Source organism: Micromesistius poutassou (genome assembly GCF_964030765.1).
Source record: "Micromesistius poutassou genome assembly, chromosome: 7".
Taxonomy (NCBI): Eukaryota; Metazoa; Chordata; class Actinopteri; order Gadiformes; family Gadidae; genus Micromesistius; species Micromesistius poutassou.
In genome coordinates, this window is record NC_140277.1 from 9,674,228 (window position 1) to 9,690,091 (window position 15,864).

General features: G+C 42.0%; 1 protein-coding gene across 1 annotated transcript in view; it reads left to right on the top strand.

The window, feature by feature from the left end:
- Positions 1–1,804: 1,804 nt before the first annotated feature.
- Positions 1,805–15,864, top strand: part of LOC311350183 (VPS10 domain-containing receptor SorCS1-like) — a gene marked incomplete at its 5' end in the record, with an annotated part of 39,500 nt that continues 25,440 nt past the window's right edge. The window contains 7 exons of the mRNA XM_084470192.1: positions 1,805–1,863; positions 1,992–2,244; positions 11,060–11,127; positions 11,641–11,740; positions 11,997–12,155; positions 13,736–13,809; positions 14,956–15,020. Coding sequence (XP_084326318.1) covers positions 1,805–1,863; positions 1,992–2,244; positions 11,060–11,127; positions 11,641–11,740; positions 11,997–12,155; positions 13,736–13,809; positions 14,956–15,020 — 778 coding nt within the window. The remainder of the gene's footprint in view (positions 1,864–1,991; positions 2,245–11,059; positions 11,128–11,640; positions 11,741–11,996; positions 12,156–13,735; positions 13,810–14,955; positions 15,021–15,864) is intronic.

A 15,864-nucleotide genomic window follows, 5' to 3' on the forward strand; every position in this document is an offset into this window, starting at 1 on the left:
TTGTATTGAATTAATAGAAGGAGCAAATACAGATTGCATCCTTCTTCTCCTCTTTATGTCCTGTTCCTCCTGAGCCCGAGAGCAGTGGTGATGGGGACCCTAGCAGTTTCTCATGCAGGCCAGCGTACAGCTGAAGCAGCAGTCTTTGCTGGTAAAAGTCAATGCTTCCTCCTGGCTGCTTGTTATGAACAGATATGTGACATCTTGCTCTGGAATCAGCCCTGCTCCGCTGTGACATTTCAGCCTAAGATTTATTAATGCCGGTTTGCTGTGCAATTATTTATTCTCTTTCAATGCATTTGTGTTTTAATATGGTTCTCTTCAGACGGTTTATGAATTCCACTCTTGCAATCTCCATTTTCGCATTTATTTGATGCCTGGAATGTTCGTTTGAATTTCGGCCGTTTTGTGTGCATTTGCCACATACATTCTAGTCAAACTCAGACTTGGAAATTCATTCCTTCAGGCGACCGAAACCACAGAACATAACTTAAAACCGAAGATAATTAAATATTTATTCAATCCATTTGAATGGGTCCTGCGGTGCTCATGCACTTTCTTTCACAGCGAGACCCTGCTATCTACTTTGTTCCAATCCGGAGCTGATCCGCTTTAGCCGCTGTCCGCCTCTCGATCAGCCATCAATCTGCATTACGGAGTGGTTTCCCTCCGTCTGGCGGGGGCCAAACTCAAACGGATTGTGACAGGCCCGTCCGTGCAGGCCGCGCGCTAATGGCTTCCAATGAGTGCAGTTGACCCGTGCGCGGGAGAGGGCGCACGTCTCCGTGGAGAGCGATGGGGAGGTGGTAGGGGTGGGCGGACGACAGTTCGATACACAGAGTCGCTGCCTCGGCATCTGTCACTAGTCAACAACATCCTCCTCCTCATGCTATTGACTATACGCTGCTCAGAAATAGAAAGTAATCATAGGGGCAGGGCAGGCTGGAGTTGTTCGAACGGCGGAACATTAAGTTTGCTGGATCGCCGCCCAATGGATAGTCAATAGCCTTCAATTGGCCGTTGGCTGCGTGAGGTGTAATTGTGTTATATAGGCCTATACAGCGATGTTGGGATCCACTAATGGCTGCTCTTTTTTTCTTCTTGATATTTGTCCTGAAATAAAAAAAAACTGTAAACCAGCCAACGAGTCGAGTAGACAGTTATACAGTTATAGGCCTACACTTATTATGAAGGCCTGTCGCATTTAACGAAGTGAAAATTAAACATGCAAAACGAGCGGTGCCAACGCGTTACCATATTCTTTGGAGTGTATGGCTACCAGCGCATCGGGCCAACGTTCCTTCTAAGCAGCGGACAATAATTGTCTACAAACCAAATCAACCCTTGAACCATAGCAGTTCAAAAACCGTGAATTCCGCGATCAATGTTGCGATCCAGATGCGGGGTTAATAATGACTTTCTCCCGTCATGCAGAAGCAGCAGCCCCCCCAGCCCCTCCTCTGACGCGTCGGTTGCATCAGTGTGAGGAGCGCTAACCGCGCACCGCCCCGGCGCGCCACAGTGCGGACTCCACTCGGTCGAGGCGATGACACAGAACGGCGGCTCCACAGCGAAATGTTCATGTTCTCAACGCGAATGACCCACGGCACTTGACGTAGAATGGAGAAAAACTTAGTTTCCTGTCCGTATTGGCCCGTCGCAAAGTGCGTTTGTCTATTGGCGTTAACTTCACTCGTGTGCGTAACGACAGCGGAGGCGAGATGCGCCCCACCGTGCCAGCGGCAGCCGGACCTCCGGTCGATGGATGGGGATCGGAACAGCGGTGAGTTTGTCGGATTAAACGATGGCACATCGGACGAAGGGTCTCCGGAGAGCGGTCAACGAGTCGAAGGAGGCGGATCGGTGGGATTAAAAGAAAGTTCCTGGAGAGAGCATCAGCAACAGTTAACGCAAAAGGCGATTTGTCCAGAAAAGGACGCATTCAACGGCGAAGAGAAAGTTTATCACTCGGGGGTGTCAACACATCGCAGAGTCCCACATCGCGTCGATCACATGAGCCGAGCGCAGGAGGAACACAACGCCGTGTCCATAGATGACCTCACTGTGATTACGCGTCGAAGAAAGCGCAGTGAAACTTGGCCCGAATTGCAATGGAATAGTAAGGAAGACACGTCCTCGCTTTCGGGCCAGACTGAGTTTAAGCTGACAAGCACTTCATTCGCCCTGACGGGGGACTCGGCCCATAACCAAGCCATGGTGCACTGGTCTGGACTGAACAGCAGCGTGAGTATGATGGGTCGTTCATTCCAATTTTGCGCACCGTTAAACCTCCTGCTCGGCCAACTGTCCTCACTCATTGTCACTGCCGGTGGAGATGTGAGAGTGGGGATCTTTCTGAGTGAATGAACACGTCAATTAGCCTAATTTGAGTTCAACATGGGTCTAGTTTGACCTGTGTTTGCGTCATCCTCAGTGCTGATGCGTTTCACTTATTCTTTCTTGGGCACATTGCGCACTAAAGCAGGGAGGCAGGACAATTACCAAACCCCGAAAACCTGTTTCTGAATAAAGATTGAGTCTATTTGTCATGTGATGTTATTTAACATAATTACTCTTATATATAATTCATATTTTATTGAAAATATAGATACCATTTTTGTTATCCAATTCTTCAATAGCTAACTTGGCATTAACCTTACATCTTGAGCTGATGTATTCTTCATGGTTGCTTCAATACCAAAATGCATACATGTTAATATGTTACACGGTTTAACATGTTATATATGTGAGCCCTTTGCCCATTGTGTGTGTGTGTGTGTGTGTGTGTGTGTGTGTGTGTGTGTGTGTGTGTGTGTGTGTGTGTGTGTGTGTGTGTGTGTGTGTGTGTGTGTGTGCGCGTGTGCGCACACGCATCTGTGCTTGTACCAGCCTGTGTGCGTGTGTGTGCATGTCTGTTTTGAATTGTGTGTGTGTGTGTGTGTATGTGCGTGCATACTAGTGTTCAATGATATATTGCTGTCATTATTTGCTGTTGTGATTCTTTGAATAATGTTTTTTTTGTTGCACTCTGTGAAACTGCAAATCTTTCAAATGGAAATTATGTTCAAATAAATCTGTTTGCCGACTTAGGGGAGTTGGTTCCATGTTGGTAACTTGGAATTTGTCGAGAAAATATTCAATCCTGGTGATGACTGGGCTGAGGGACTGTGCCAGTCCACTGCCTGATTGCTATTTATGTATTTGGCTATGTGGAGCGCCCCAGGTCTTAATATGCATATTAATAGGCAAGTGCTTGTTGTACAAACCTAAAATCATAGTGACGAATGTCATTTGACAACTTACTGCAGACAGCAGGCATCGCAGCCCCAGGATAGGTGGAATCAAATGTTGAATGTCATTGTACGTCGAGGGAAGCAGGCGCTCAACTAGTTATGGCTTTATAAAATATTGATTGAACCTTGAGTTGCCTCGTCTGCAGCTTGTTCCAGGACTAACTGGCCATCAATGAACTATTGTAGTCAAGGCATTGTTTATTTGTTTCACCTTTAATTACAGTTCCAGCCTCAAAGGGCTTCACAGGCCCACTTATAAGACCCCCCTATAAGACCCCCCTGCTATCCCTAAGCCGTCTAAAGGGTTTAAAGGAAAGTCTTCCATAACCCAGAGGGAAGGAACCTTGAGAAGGAACACCGAACAGGAATCCCTGCTTCCAGGGATGCTTAGAATATGAAATGTGGATCAAGTAAACACAGGTTAGGTTATCATACAATTGTGGATTAGAAAACCCATCACGACTGTAGGCTAGTCTGTAGATCTACATGATTTTCATTCATATACTCCAATATGGTCACTCTGCATTGTTCTCTTCTGCTCTAGTTTGGACCCTATTGGATGCACCTTGCTCTCTTCACCTGTGGTTATGACCTTATATGCACAATCCATACCTGGCTATGCACTTACCCCTCCATTCTTCTTGATTGAACCTTTGTATCTTCTGCTTTATACCTCAAACATCTACTCCATGCTTGTTCAGACGAGAGTGTCAGCTGCCTTCAGCTTACATCCAGATTCTGGAGAGATGTTGAACCCCCCCATAAACAGTAGATTAACAAGTGATTCTTTATTGTTGTAGTGTATTGTATTGTAACAGTGTGAATCAAGTAAATGCACTTTAATAAATGTAATCTGGAGCCGACTTCTGTTTTAAGTCACAGTTCAGGCTCCAGCTCCCTACCTTAGCCCTTGCTTTAACACCTTAAATCACACAAGTGATAGCCAGAGGGCTATTTTAACTGTCTTAACAACTTTTGTTCTCTGAAGCATATACCAAATCCCCTTTTTGGTGTGAAAACTGCAATACTACACTCACTACACGCTGTTAACACGCACACACACACACACACACACACACACACACACACACACACACACACACACACACACACACACACACACACACACACACACACACACACACACACACACACACGCACACACAAACTGTTGTCACCTCTATCTTGCCACAATATAACAACCTCTTTTCTGTTTCCCTGCTAAATTATTGTATCTTACAGACAAGTCTGCAATTGGTTTCTAAATATAGGGAACATTTTTGCCTTTCTGTTGAGTTTATGTTGGTCATTTGCATTCTCAATCCCCATGGGTTGGTCAGTGCCTGCAAGAGTTTGGAAATATCTTTTCCAAAGACAATATATATATTTTTTAACAGTTCCACAATGCATATCATGGTCAGGGAATAAATAAGACAATACTAAGTTACTCAATAACTGGGAACACTTAAATAAGGGTACATTAAACAACCATGAATGAACTAGTGAATTAGTTAATGCAGTAATAAGCACTATTATATAGCATTAGCTTAGGGGTTATGTTATGGGTTGGGCTTAGGGTTAGTGGGTTAGGGTGAACCCTTACCCTGACCTTACATAAATAATGTATAAATGAATACCATAGTTAACATGAACACCATAACCTTAGTTAACAAGACACCATTAGTAAACATGAATCCCGCTGGTAAAATATGACTAGACCCTTAGTTACCTGTTAATCAACTGAAAATTAAATTTTATTACTGCATTTACTAATATTAATTAATTTACTCTTTTTGAAAGTGTTACCAACTAACTCTAATGCCTTTATCTATCCACCAGTATGCAATCCATTTACCAATCCAGGAGGCATCTCTTCTTTGAACTACATATAAACACTTGCGCTTTGATCTCTGTTGGAAACCCCAACATGTTGGACAGGCGGTAGGAGGCAGCAGAAGTATCCTAAGAACACAGCTTGCTTAATGTGTCATTCAGTGTTCCTCCCAGACCCTCCACCGCTATTACTATTTCATTATTTAATCACTTAGCGGACGCTCTCTCCCCAAATCTGCTCATAGTGACTTCAGCTTCAGGTGGTTATGGTGCGAACGGGTTGCTAGGCACCTTACCCAACGATGACAATAGGGTTCGAACCCAGTGGATTTTGGATGGAAGTCAACATCCTTAGCCTTGTGAGACCTTCCTGATTTCCCAACAACCCATTCTGTTTCTCTACTCATCAGCCTGGCTTCAAGTCTGTCAAAAGCCTCTTCCAAAAGGCACCATGGCAAGCCAAGAATCCCTGCAGTGTGGGACATTTTAAAAGCGATGCCGGAGCCCAAGGAAAGTGTAGCTATGGTGCAATAAAAATACACAGTAACGTTGTTCAAGGGGTGATATTATGCCACCCGGTGTGAGTGTGATTAGCCATTACAAGCCGTTTGAAAATCTGCCTTTTCCTGTGTTTGAGTGACCACAAGTGGGAATGTCCTGCTTGTTCGGCTTGTAATGGCTAATCATACTCACACCTGGTGGCATAATATCAGCCCTTATATAACCTGCACAGAATACTTTTGCTGAACAGGATTTAAGAAGGACGAAGAGAGCATCACTGTCACTTACTATTATTCAATCTGATTGGCCGGAGTCTTGAACAACGTAAGGCCACACCCTAATTTGTAAATCAATCGCTGCCCAAAACACCCATACCGTTGGGAAAAGCCTTTGGTTGCCCTAGCTGTTGGTGCAGCCAGCCATGGAGGGATGAAAGGATGATACCGTTGTGCTTCCTCCCAGGCTAGCTTATCCAACCTCAGCATTTGAACCAGAAATAGTTTTATTGCCAAGTGAGCCTTTACACACAAGGAGTGCATTGAAAATATGGAAAATAACTGTATTCCTACAGGATATAAAATAAATATACAATGTAAGATATTGAGCCACAGAGGTCTTTTCTGAACATGAGAATATGGAATATGGACCTTTTTAGTTGTCAGTTAGTGGGATTTCATGCAACTTATAGGAGTTATATTCAACTGTATTCAACTGTTTAAAAAGTTTGGTGTCTTTTTATTTTACAACTTAAGTATAGTTTGCCTGAGATATTTTCGATCACAAATAAACGTCTTCTTCATAATGACACAGGATGACGCATATTAAGGGATAGGACATTTTTGGAATGTATAACATGGTGAGCATGAGCTTGTCCACTTACTTGAAGAGCTGGTCATATTTATGAATAAAAAAACAAAACATGTCTGGGTAACAACCATGACCAACCATGTCAAATACAGATACCGAACCACCAAAATACAATTTGAACCCTCAAAAGGTAGACAGGAGAGGCATCGCCACAGGAATAATAATATTATTTTTGACGACTCTGTTATGAAGTCACTCCATAATGTATGAGCTTGTTGACCTGTTAGAAGAGAGGAAGCCAGCCGCTCTGACTTCAAACGACCACCGAATCCAACATCTGCTCTGTTCGGAAACATTGTCTGTGTTAATAAAGAGTTGTGAATTGATGTGGCAGACCAGCCTCTCTCGGGGTTACAACAAGTGCGATAAAGATACACTTGATGTGTTACCATTTCATTATTTTTTTGCTTTTTGCTTACGCCTCAGTTTACCAATTATTCTAAACGTGTGAATTGGAACGGACAGCTCTCGCATTATTGTCAATGAGATTAGCGATGCTGTTTCATAGGGATGTGCTTTTCATAGCCACGCTTTTTCATGTTGAGGCTTTTATGAAGTTTGTGCCTTGCCGGTCCCAGAGGCCATCAACAACATTTTTAGGCATGGAATTGTTTTCTTGTTGTTTTATTTAGATATATAAATATTTCATGTAAATATCTCTACAGGACATAAAGGGGTTGGATGGTTTTGGATTAGTAGAATTCCTTGAGGCGTTTTGGCCCATTATTCTGTGTGATAATAATTTATCGAGATTATTAGCACTTGCCAAGATTATTTGTGTTTATTACAGTTAATGTGGGAAATCAGGACAATAGTACGCTATGGCAAGTTGTGAGTGCTCATTTAAACTGTGTAGGAGTTTACAGAAGACTTGGCTAAAATTGCATTAGAGTTTTGTGCAGTGACCTCGTCCACAGCTATTAAATATGGTTGAGTAAGCTAGATAATAAACCATTAGTATGTTTTAGAGTTGGATGAAAATAGAATTGGGTCGAGAGGGACAGGAAAGGTAAATTAAATAAACTGTGGAATATATAACAATAAAACATTCTCTGTACTCTCCTTGTTAACAGCAAGATAAGTCATCAGGGGCATTTAGCGTAACTTTAATCATAGCAAATGCTCCAGTGGAAAATACCACATTAGCTCATTCATTTCCCCTGTCAGGTAGCTCACTAGTCTGGCCACAAAAAAACATGTCACATTAATTGTGTTTTCCGACCCCATGTCCTTTTTATTTTCAGGTAATGCTGTGATTTTCTCTTCGATATTCTCCTGTTCTGCTCAGGAACCATGTGCCGCAATTGCTTTTTCTTATATGGAATCATCCATCTGTTTAATTGCGTCGGCTAAACACGCTGGCAGGTCTATAGACAAGGGAATTGAACTCCAACAGCTGATTTAAGCCTTGATCAGCGAGCACAGGGGAGGAGGCGGGGGGATTCTAATACCTGCTCTGTATGCCGATTAATTTGTCTCTTTCAGGTGTTCCCTCACCCCCACTAATGGACCCCCTCCCCACCTCCACCCCCACCGTTCTTTCCATCTACATCTACACTCCACTCCTCCTTTTCTATTCCTGCTCACATAACGTCTTCATGTTACGTTGGCTAATCCCTTTCAACCTAAGCCCTCTAACTCCCTGTTAAAACCCTATTCATTCCTCGACACTCAACCATGTTTTTTTTTTTTCATTTTGTCAGTAGGTCGGAGATTTGAACAGGATTTAGGACTTGAAAATCAATTTGTTCGTTCTCGTATGTCAAGTAATCCCCTTCTGAAGGTGTAGTAGAGCTTGTTGGTACGCAGGGTGTACGGATGGCAATAATCCGGTCAGAGATTAGGGTAACACAGGTATTCAGTGTTGGAGAGGAGCTGTCAGGACATGGACTAGACATGAAGAGATGTGTTGAAGTTAATTTAAGAAAAATTTCTCTTCAGCAAACAACACATATTTTTGCATTTTGCATCTCTTCTCCTTTGTCACGTGAATTGGTATGCGACACGAAAACCTTGAATTTCCTTGGGGATCATTAAAGTATCTTTCCATCTGTCTGTCCATCTTTCTATCATTATCACTCTTTACCATCTGTCTGTACATCTAAACTATATTTATCAAAAGTATACCGCATGTTGGAGGAAGAAGGGAAATATGTCAAATACTTTCAACCCAACAGTCTAATAATAGCATCAATCCATCATCCTGGTACACTTTCTACTTTCTATTATGCTCGTCTTTTTAATCGGAGAGGAGGATATGGAAACTGGTGTGAAGTTAACTTTAGCCTTTATTCAGCACAAAGCACAGTTATCCCCCAAAGAAATATTTGACCCGGCAGATAGCTGCAGTGTGATTGACACCATCTTGGAAGGCCCTTCAGAATAGATTCTGTATAGGTTAGCAGTATTATGCGGTACGCATGGGGGACTTACCATTCCCTGTCAATGACTGTCACGTAGAAGCCGGATTTCCAGCTGGCTCTCTGTGGTGCATACAAATGATACAGGACATTTCTACTGGACCCCGTCCCAAGGAAATGCATAAAGTTAATTGCCTTGCAAAACAAAGGGGAAAAGTAATTTGTCCATCTCTGTAAACTAATATGGATTGTTCTATTGTTTATGTCAATGTCCAGTATGGCTGGGGTTGTTTGGAAAGTAAACAAGATATTTAATATGATTGATACAATTTATTGTGTTTGCTTGTCCTTTGCTTAAACGAAAAATGAAAACCATCCTCAGTAAGCATATTGTTTACTCAGTCGACTCCCGGCACATGACTTGAACAAATAACAGATGAGTATGTTTCAGATGTAATATTATATAAATAAATAAAACATACATCATTAGACTGATAGTGGAGGGATGGTAGGGAGGGATAGACTAGTTGTTGGTGGTAAAGGTGTTCCACTCCCAACCCAAATGTGCTGGTTTTGATGCCCAATGTCCACAGCCTAACTCGTAGGCAAATGAGCCAGATGCCTTAACCCCTACACTTGCTCAGTATTGACATATCTCTGCATTCACCATAGGTTGATTCGAAAAATGAAATAGTAAATTGTCTCACCTAAGTAAATGACCAAGGAAGGTCTTTGTGAACCTACAGATGAAGGCACCACAGAAGAGACACTGAGAGCAGAGAAAGAGTGAGAAGTAGGAGGCCGACAGTCTCTATTAATATCAGTCATTTATATTGCCTTCGAGCTGGAGCTCCCCCGAGTGTTGCCTTATCTCTGATGGGGATAAAGTGTGTATAGCCAGAAGCACTTATGCTTATTAGGCCTGATCATTTAGTGTCCGCTAATTTACTGCTAATACTGTATGTAATGTAATGCTCTCATCTCTGTGCCTGCAGAGAGCGACTGTCCAAGCACCATAGAAGACTTACATTTAAGCTGTGTTATAAATGCGTATTTGATGCAGTCGGACAGCAGCCTTTCAATCTATCAGCAGCCTTTACCGTTGTGTTTGAACCCGTGCAGCTAGAACATTGTTTTCGTAAGAGTTTATGTTTTTCTCTTTGCTTTCGAGGTAAAATAGGGAAATCATTTACTTTGAACTTGTTCCACGTTATTACGTGAGTGCTGTCCCTGTGGTCCAGTCTTCGAGACAAGCAGAGAAGGAAAGGGAGATTCTCTTTAAAAGGATTTGATGCAAACAGGCCTGTCCCCTCCCCCCACCCTCCCCCCCCTTCCATCCCGGCTGCTGTTAATTAACATGTGGGGCTGTTTTGAAATTTATCTTGCAATCTTTATTGCTTTTTCATTCATATTAAGTAAAGGCTCATATAAAACCTCTGCAACACTATGTCACTTTTTATGATCCTATTACAAAGAGATGCCTTGAGATATTTATGGATGCCTGTGCCAGGTATGACAGAATGACGTATTGTTTATTTATTTATAGTTCACCGATTGTAGTATTTTACAGCCCCATCCACCCTTCCACCAGCACCAAAAAGCTAATAAATAATAGTACATGCCAGCCATTCATCTCAATAAATGTACTGCCCCACGCTCGGTTAATACTTTATACATCCATCCCTTTATTTAACAATTTTAACTCCCTAACCCTCAAAAATCACTAGTACCTTTTCAGAAAATGTATATTATTAATATTTTTACAATGTGCAATGTTTTCTGGTGTCTACAGTGTTTGTATTTTTGTCTTGTCCTCTATTGTTGTGGCGCAAAAAAAGTAATTTCCCCACAGGGATAATGAAAGTACGTAGTTATCTTTATCTGCCTTGGTGTGCAAGATGACACTGTTTTTAATATACCACTCTTCCCACAGAAAGGCTCTGAGCCATGTCAGCACATGCCCACCGACAATCCTTTAGCCCTTCCTTGTGGAGGCAGATTCCATTCGAAACCCATTATGTGATCGATAAGAAAAGTGTTGTCTTGTTTTGTTTGTTACCACTGATAATAATGCTGGGGGCAGGATAGTCCTAGACGCTAGTAGAATAGTCAAAATGTATCTCAAACAAGTCGCTTTGGAGGCTTTTGTAAATAGATGGCGCTTGTGCTGATACTCGAGTGGTTCATTTGTTGTCTTTTCTCCAGGTGATTCTTATGCTGACAAAATACTTTGACTTCACCACAGGCAGAGTGACGGAGAGTTCTTTATGGAGGTAAGAGGTAGATTTTCTTAGCAGTTCCACCTTACTAATACAAGGTCTGCAATTACTGTGTTATCTCCTTCAACTGAGAACTGTAATTGGACTGGCAGGAATACATGTGCAGGGATGCTTCATTGATATACAATAGAGATGAGATGCCTTTTCATATCATGTTCACAATTCACAAATGCCAGGGCCAAAGCCTTGACAGAAATGCTGAAATACCGATGGCAAACTGATTGCAACAGATGGCAAAATACTGTCCCTTTAATGAAAGATGCTTAATTATTTTTGTTTTATATATTTTCATATGTTTTGCTGGTGATTATAGCATCCTGAACTGTACAGAGAACAATCATTAGTTGAGTTAGGTCATTAAAATGTGATTAGTACATGACTTATCATTTTCTGCTGGCCACTTGAGACTACAAGGCATTGTCAGTGTTTTTGAACTTGTAAAGTATTATCCCATCCTCCTTCATCCGGTCACAACAGCTCACTGACATCCTTTAACTCCCATTTCAGGTCCACCGACTATGGAACTACTTACAAGAAGCTGAACGAGAGAGTGGGACTGAAGACAATACTGAGCTACTTGTACGTTAGTCCCAACAACAAAAGAAAGGTACCCCCATCTCTTCGCCTACAGCAGCTATTAGAGAAAAACAGCTACAACGAAGCACATACTTATTGTTCCCGTAAGACCGCGGGCGGCCTTAGTTTCCTTTTTGGTGCAATGTTGCACTACCCCACTTATATAGAAATGTGATATATTATCCACTCCATACGATTTGATTGCACATCTGAGCGCCCTGGATGGGAGTCTCTCGAGGCACCGTCTATCCATTTCCTCCTCATGACCCTGTCTCGTCTCATCTCAGATCATGCTGCTGACTGACCCCGAGGTGGAGAGCAGTCTGCTCATTAGTGCCGACGAGGGGGCGTCCTACCGGAGACACAGCCTGGGCTTCGACATCCTCAGCCTGCTCTTTCACCCCGAGCAGGAGGACTGGATCCTGGCCTACAGCCACGATCAGAAGGTAATGCGTGTGCGGAGCAAGCCGGGCGCAGTGAAACTGAAACTGAAAGTCAAGGTAGAAAAAAGTAGGAGAGACATGAAAGGGAAAGTAAAATGCAGTAAGGCTTCAGGGAGAAATCTGACATGTTTTTGTGTGGTTGTTTTTGTTGTTTATTTGTGATGGACCTTGAAATATTTATTATTTATGTCTTCTATGTTTGCGAATTACCCTTCTTAGGGTCGTTTATTTATTTTAGTTTTTTTGCTTTGTGAATCACAAGTCGAGAAATACAAGTTTTGGATGTTTTATTTAAGGCAATTTGTATTCGGAAAATGGAAAATATGTTCTCTTTTTGTTAATTTTGTTAATTGTGTCTGGACCCTCATTACCCAAGACACCAAGGCACAGCCGGCTGAATCTGCTTTCCTCTCCTTAAAACAAACAGCAGAGTTTGCTTTTCCCAGCATGGTACCATGTCCTTGATAAAGATATAGAGGCAGCTGACAGAAGAGACTCTCATCAAATGATACAAAGTTCCCTCTTGCACGCTGTTTGACTAGCACAGACTTAAAAAGAAAAAACACACAGCTTGAGGCACAGGAGACACCTGCCTGTGTGTGTACGCACATCCATTTTTTCACACACACTTATTTGCTCACACACACACCGCAAAATAAAACACACTCTTTCAAGCACAGAGGCACCTGCAGTGCACACACACACGCGCGTGCGCGCGTGCACACACACACACACACACACGAACACACACACACACACACACACACACACACACACACACACACACACACACACACACATACACACACACAGGTACTCCATTGATACACACAATTTCGTTATCCTGAGTAAAAAAATCATGCTGTCTACCATGCCCTGCGCAACAGGCATCAAACTCCACTTCCAAGGACTGATTCTGAAATGTTTGATACTCAGTGAGGAAACGCAGGGCCATGGTTAGAGGGAGATAAATGGATAAATGGAGCCGGTGAAGCCAGAAAGCTTTGTCAAACGGCATCCATTGGCAGCAAAAATAAAGGTACTTTTGCCTTGAGGCTATTGCTAGCATTTTCTTATTTGAAAGTGATGAAACGTTTTTCTAAGATTTGTTATTTTCTTGACAAATAAAATGAAATAAAAATAATTTAAAAATCACACAGAGTTGAAGGATGAACAACAGGACAAAATATCCCATAATTCCTCTTTAAAAATGTATGCTGACTTAATTAGCGACCAATCTGTATCCAGCTCTTGCATAATCATGTTGGCAAAATTGTGCCAGACAGTTGATTGATTACGCTGCCAGTACGACAAAATGTCGGCTGTCCCAAACCACGATGATTGTGAACATCTACTGTGTGTGTGGAAGCGTTTCCATTTGGAAACAACTCTTCTCTGGTGATTTTGTCTCCAAACATAGCATCGACCTCAGAAGTGTTTAATTAGGTGCCTAATCCCAGAATTTCAAGAAATGACACGTGTTACAACTGCCAACAGATTTCTAAAGACTAAAGCCCTCGGCTGGTTATTTCCGACAGACATTTTGTTTAATCACTCCCGATGCCTCCCCTTCTGTTTTCCAGCTTTATGTGTCTGTCGAATTTGGGAGAAGATGGCAGCTTGTTCACGACAACGTTGTCGCCAACAGATTCTACTGGTGAGGAATAATACATGGAGCCTATGGCATTCAAATGCATGTGTCAGTTTTTTGTTTTTTTGTAATTTTATTGGACCTTGTATGCATTTATGTATTTTCATCATTATAGTCTATAGTACAGTCATTTCATCATAATATGAACAGATTGTATTCTGTAGTACTGTGAACATACCTTTAGATCTATTTCAATGTTACTTGCATTGTTTGGAATACCAAACAATGTAAATCAGACATGGATGGATGAGGCTTGGGTTGTGAAAAAAGGCTCCCACCTTAGACGGTTTGTCAATGTCGGCTCTAGCCACGCTGTTGTTCTTTAACGGAGCCAAAAGAATAGATAAAAGCCGTTCACACGTGAAGAGCTCAGCCTAAATGTCTCTTTATATCACACTTAGCACCGGGAGAAAACACCCCTTATCTTATCTAATAGCTGACAACCACACATTAACCACAACTTATGGTGGCCCAAGCCAGACAATTAAGCAGGCCACAGTTTATCAGTGTGGTCTCATCCACCAATGGGAACCCAGAGGGCCCCGTCCCTGGTCGCTTGTTGGCCAATAGTCCGGCGACGTGGGATTTAACAAAGAGTCTATTAAAGGTGAAAAACGTCCGCAAGGCAATTACCAAACGTCGATAGAGGCGCGGGCGGGTCTGTTACTTTATCCCATACTTCAGACCCCAGATGGCGAATCGAAAATGACAAGAAAGCTATATTTAGACCCGAGAGCGGCCATTATTGCAACAAGTGAACACTCGCTGTCAAAATGCACTTAAATGCTGCCATTAAACATTGGATTCCAACCACGTATCTTTCATGTATGATCTTTCAGCTCATTATTTTATGGGTCAAAATGGTTAACACTGAGCTTAATTTGTGGGAAACGGAAATGTCTGTTGAGCATAATTCATAATTATCAACATAGCTATTTTGTGTATGTATGTGTGTGTGTATATATATATATATATATATATATGTATATATATATATATGGATGCTACAATTACTTCTGTTTATTATTTATTTATTTTTACAATAATTACTGCATTACAATAATTACTTCATTGTTCTGATTAAATTCAGAGGGCAGAGATTAAAGTATGTTTAAATGTTAAAGTTCTTAATTTTCTTGTTTGTTGTTGCAGGTCCCGACTGGGGTTGGATAAAGAGCAAGGAATGATTCACCTGGAGATCAGTGTGTCTGATAGACGTTAGTACACGTCCAGTACATTATATTACATTTACATTACATTTAGGACTCCAGCAGACACTTTTTTTCAAAGTGACATACAGTTAAGGCTTGGTCACCAAAGCGTGCGTGGGTGTGTGTGCGTGTGCGTAGTGTGTGTGGCTTCAACCGACCCAGAGGCACTGAGGAACCATTATCATATATCCAAAACCCAGGATGGAGGTCCTGGGTGAATATGGACTTGAAGGTGTGGATGTGTGTCTGAGGACCCTCTTACAACTGCTCAGAGTGCAAAGCAGCTAAAGAAATGAATTGTGCAATGTATGCATTTGGTAGAATTATTTATCCAAAGGGCCTTACAGTGAATTCAAATAAATTAGTTATTTAGTAGCAAGTAGGGGTTAGTGCATCTTGTGCAACAATGCCTACTACAGGTAGACAACATCGCAGACCAAGCCCAGGGATTTGAACGCCGTTACCAGATTTTTATGGGCTTAATTTGATTTAATTTCATGCATTTTTATGATTCCAAATCATTAACCAGAGGGGTCCTTTGGAGACTAGCATGCCAGCACAATCTGGGGTGATTAAAGTACTATCCTATCTCACACAAAAGGCTACAAACACATAGTGACATGCACTTCTTCCAAGATAATTATTGCACTGCCATTTTTTCGGCAGGAGTACAAAAGGGTTTACGCCGCCATGCTCTAATTAGGCCTGCTTGTTTACTCTTCTTGAAATAAAACTAGACGGCAGATGAAAATGTTTTCTCTTGCGCCAGGGCTCCTATTGAAACAGCTTAATCTACTGAATGCCTGAGAGCTAGATTCCTTGTTTCATGTGTGTGTATTTTGCCCGGACG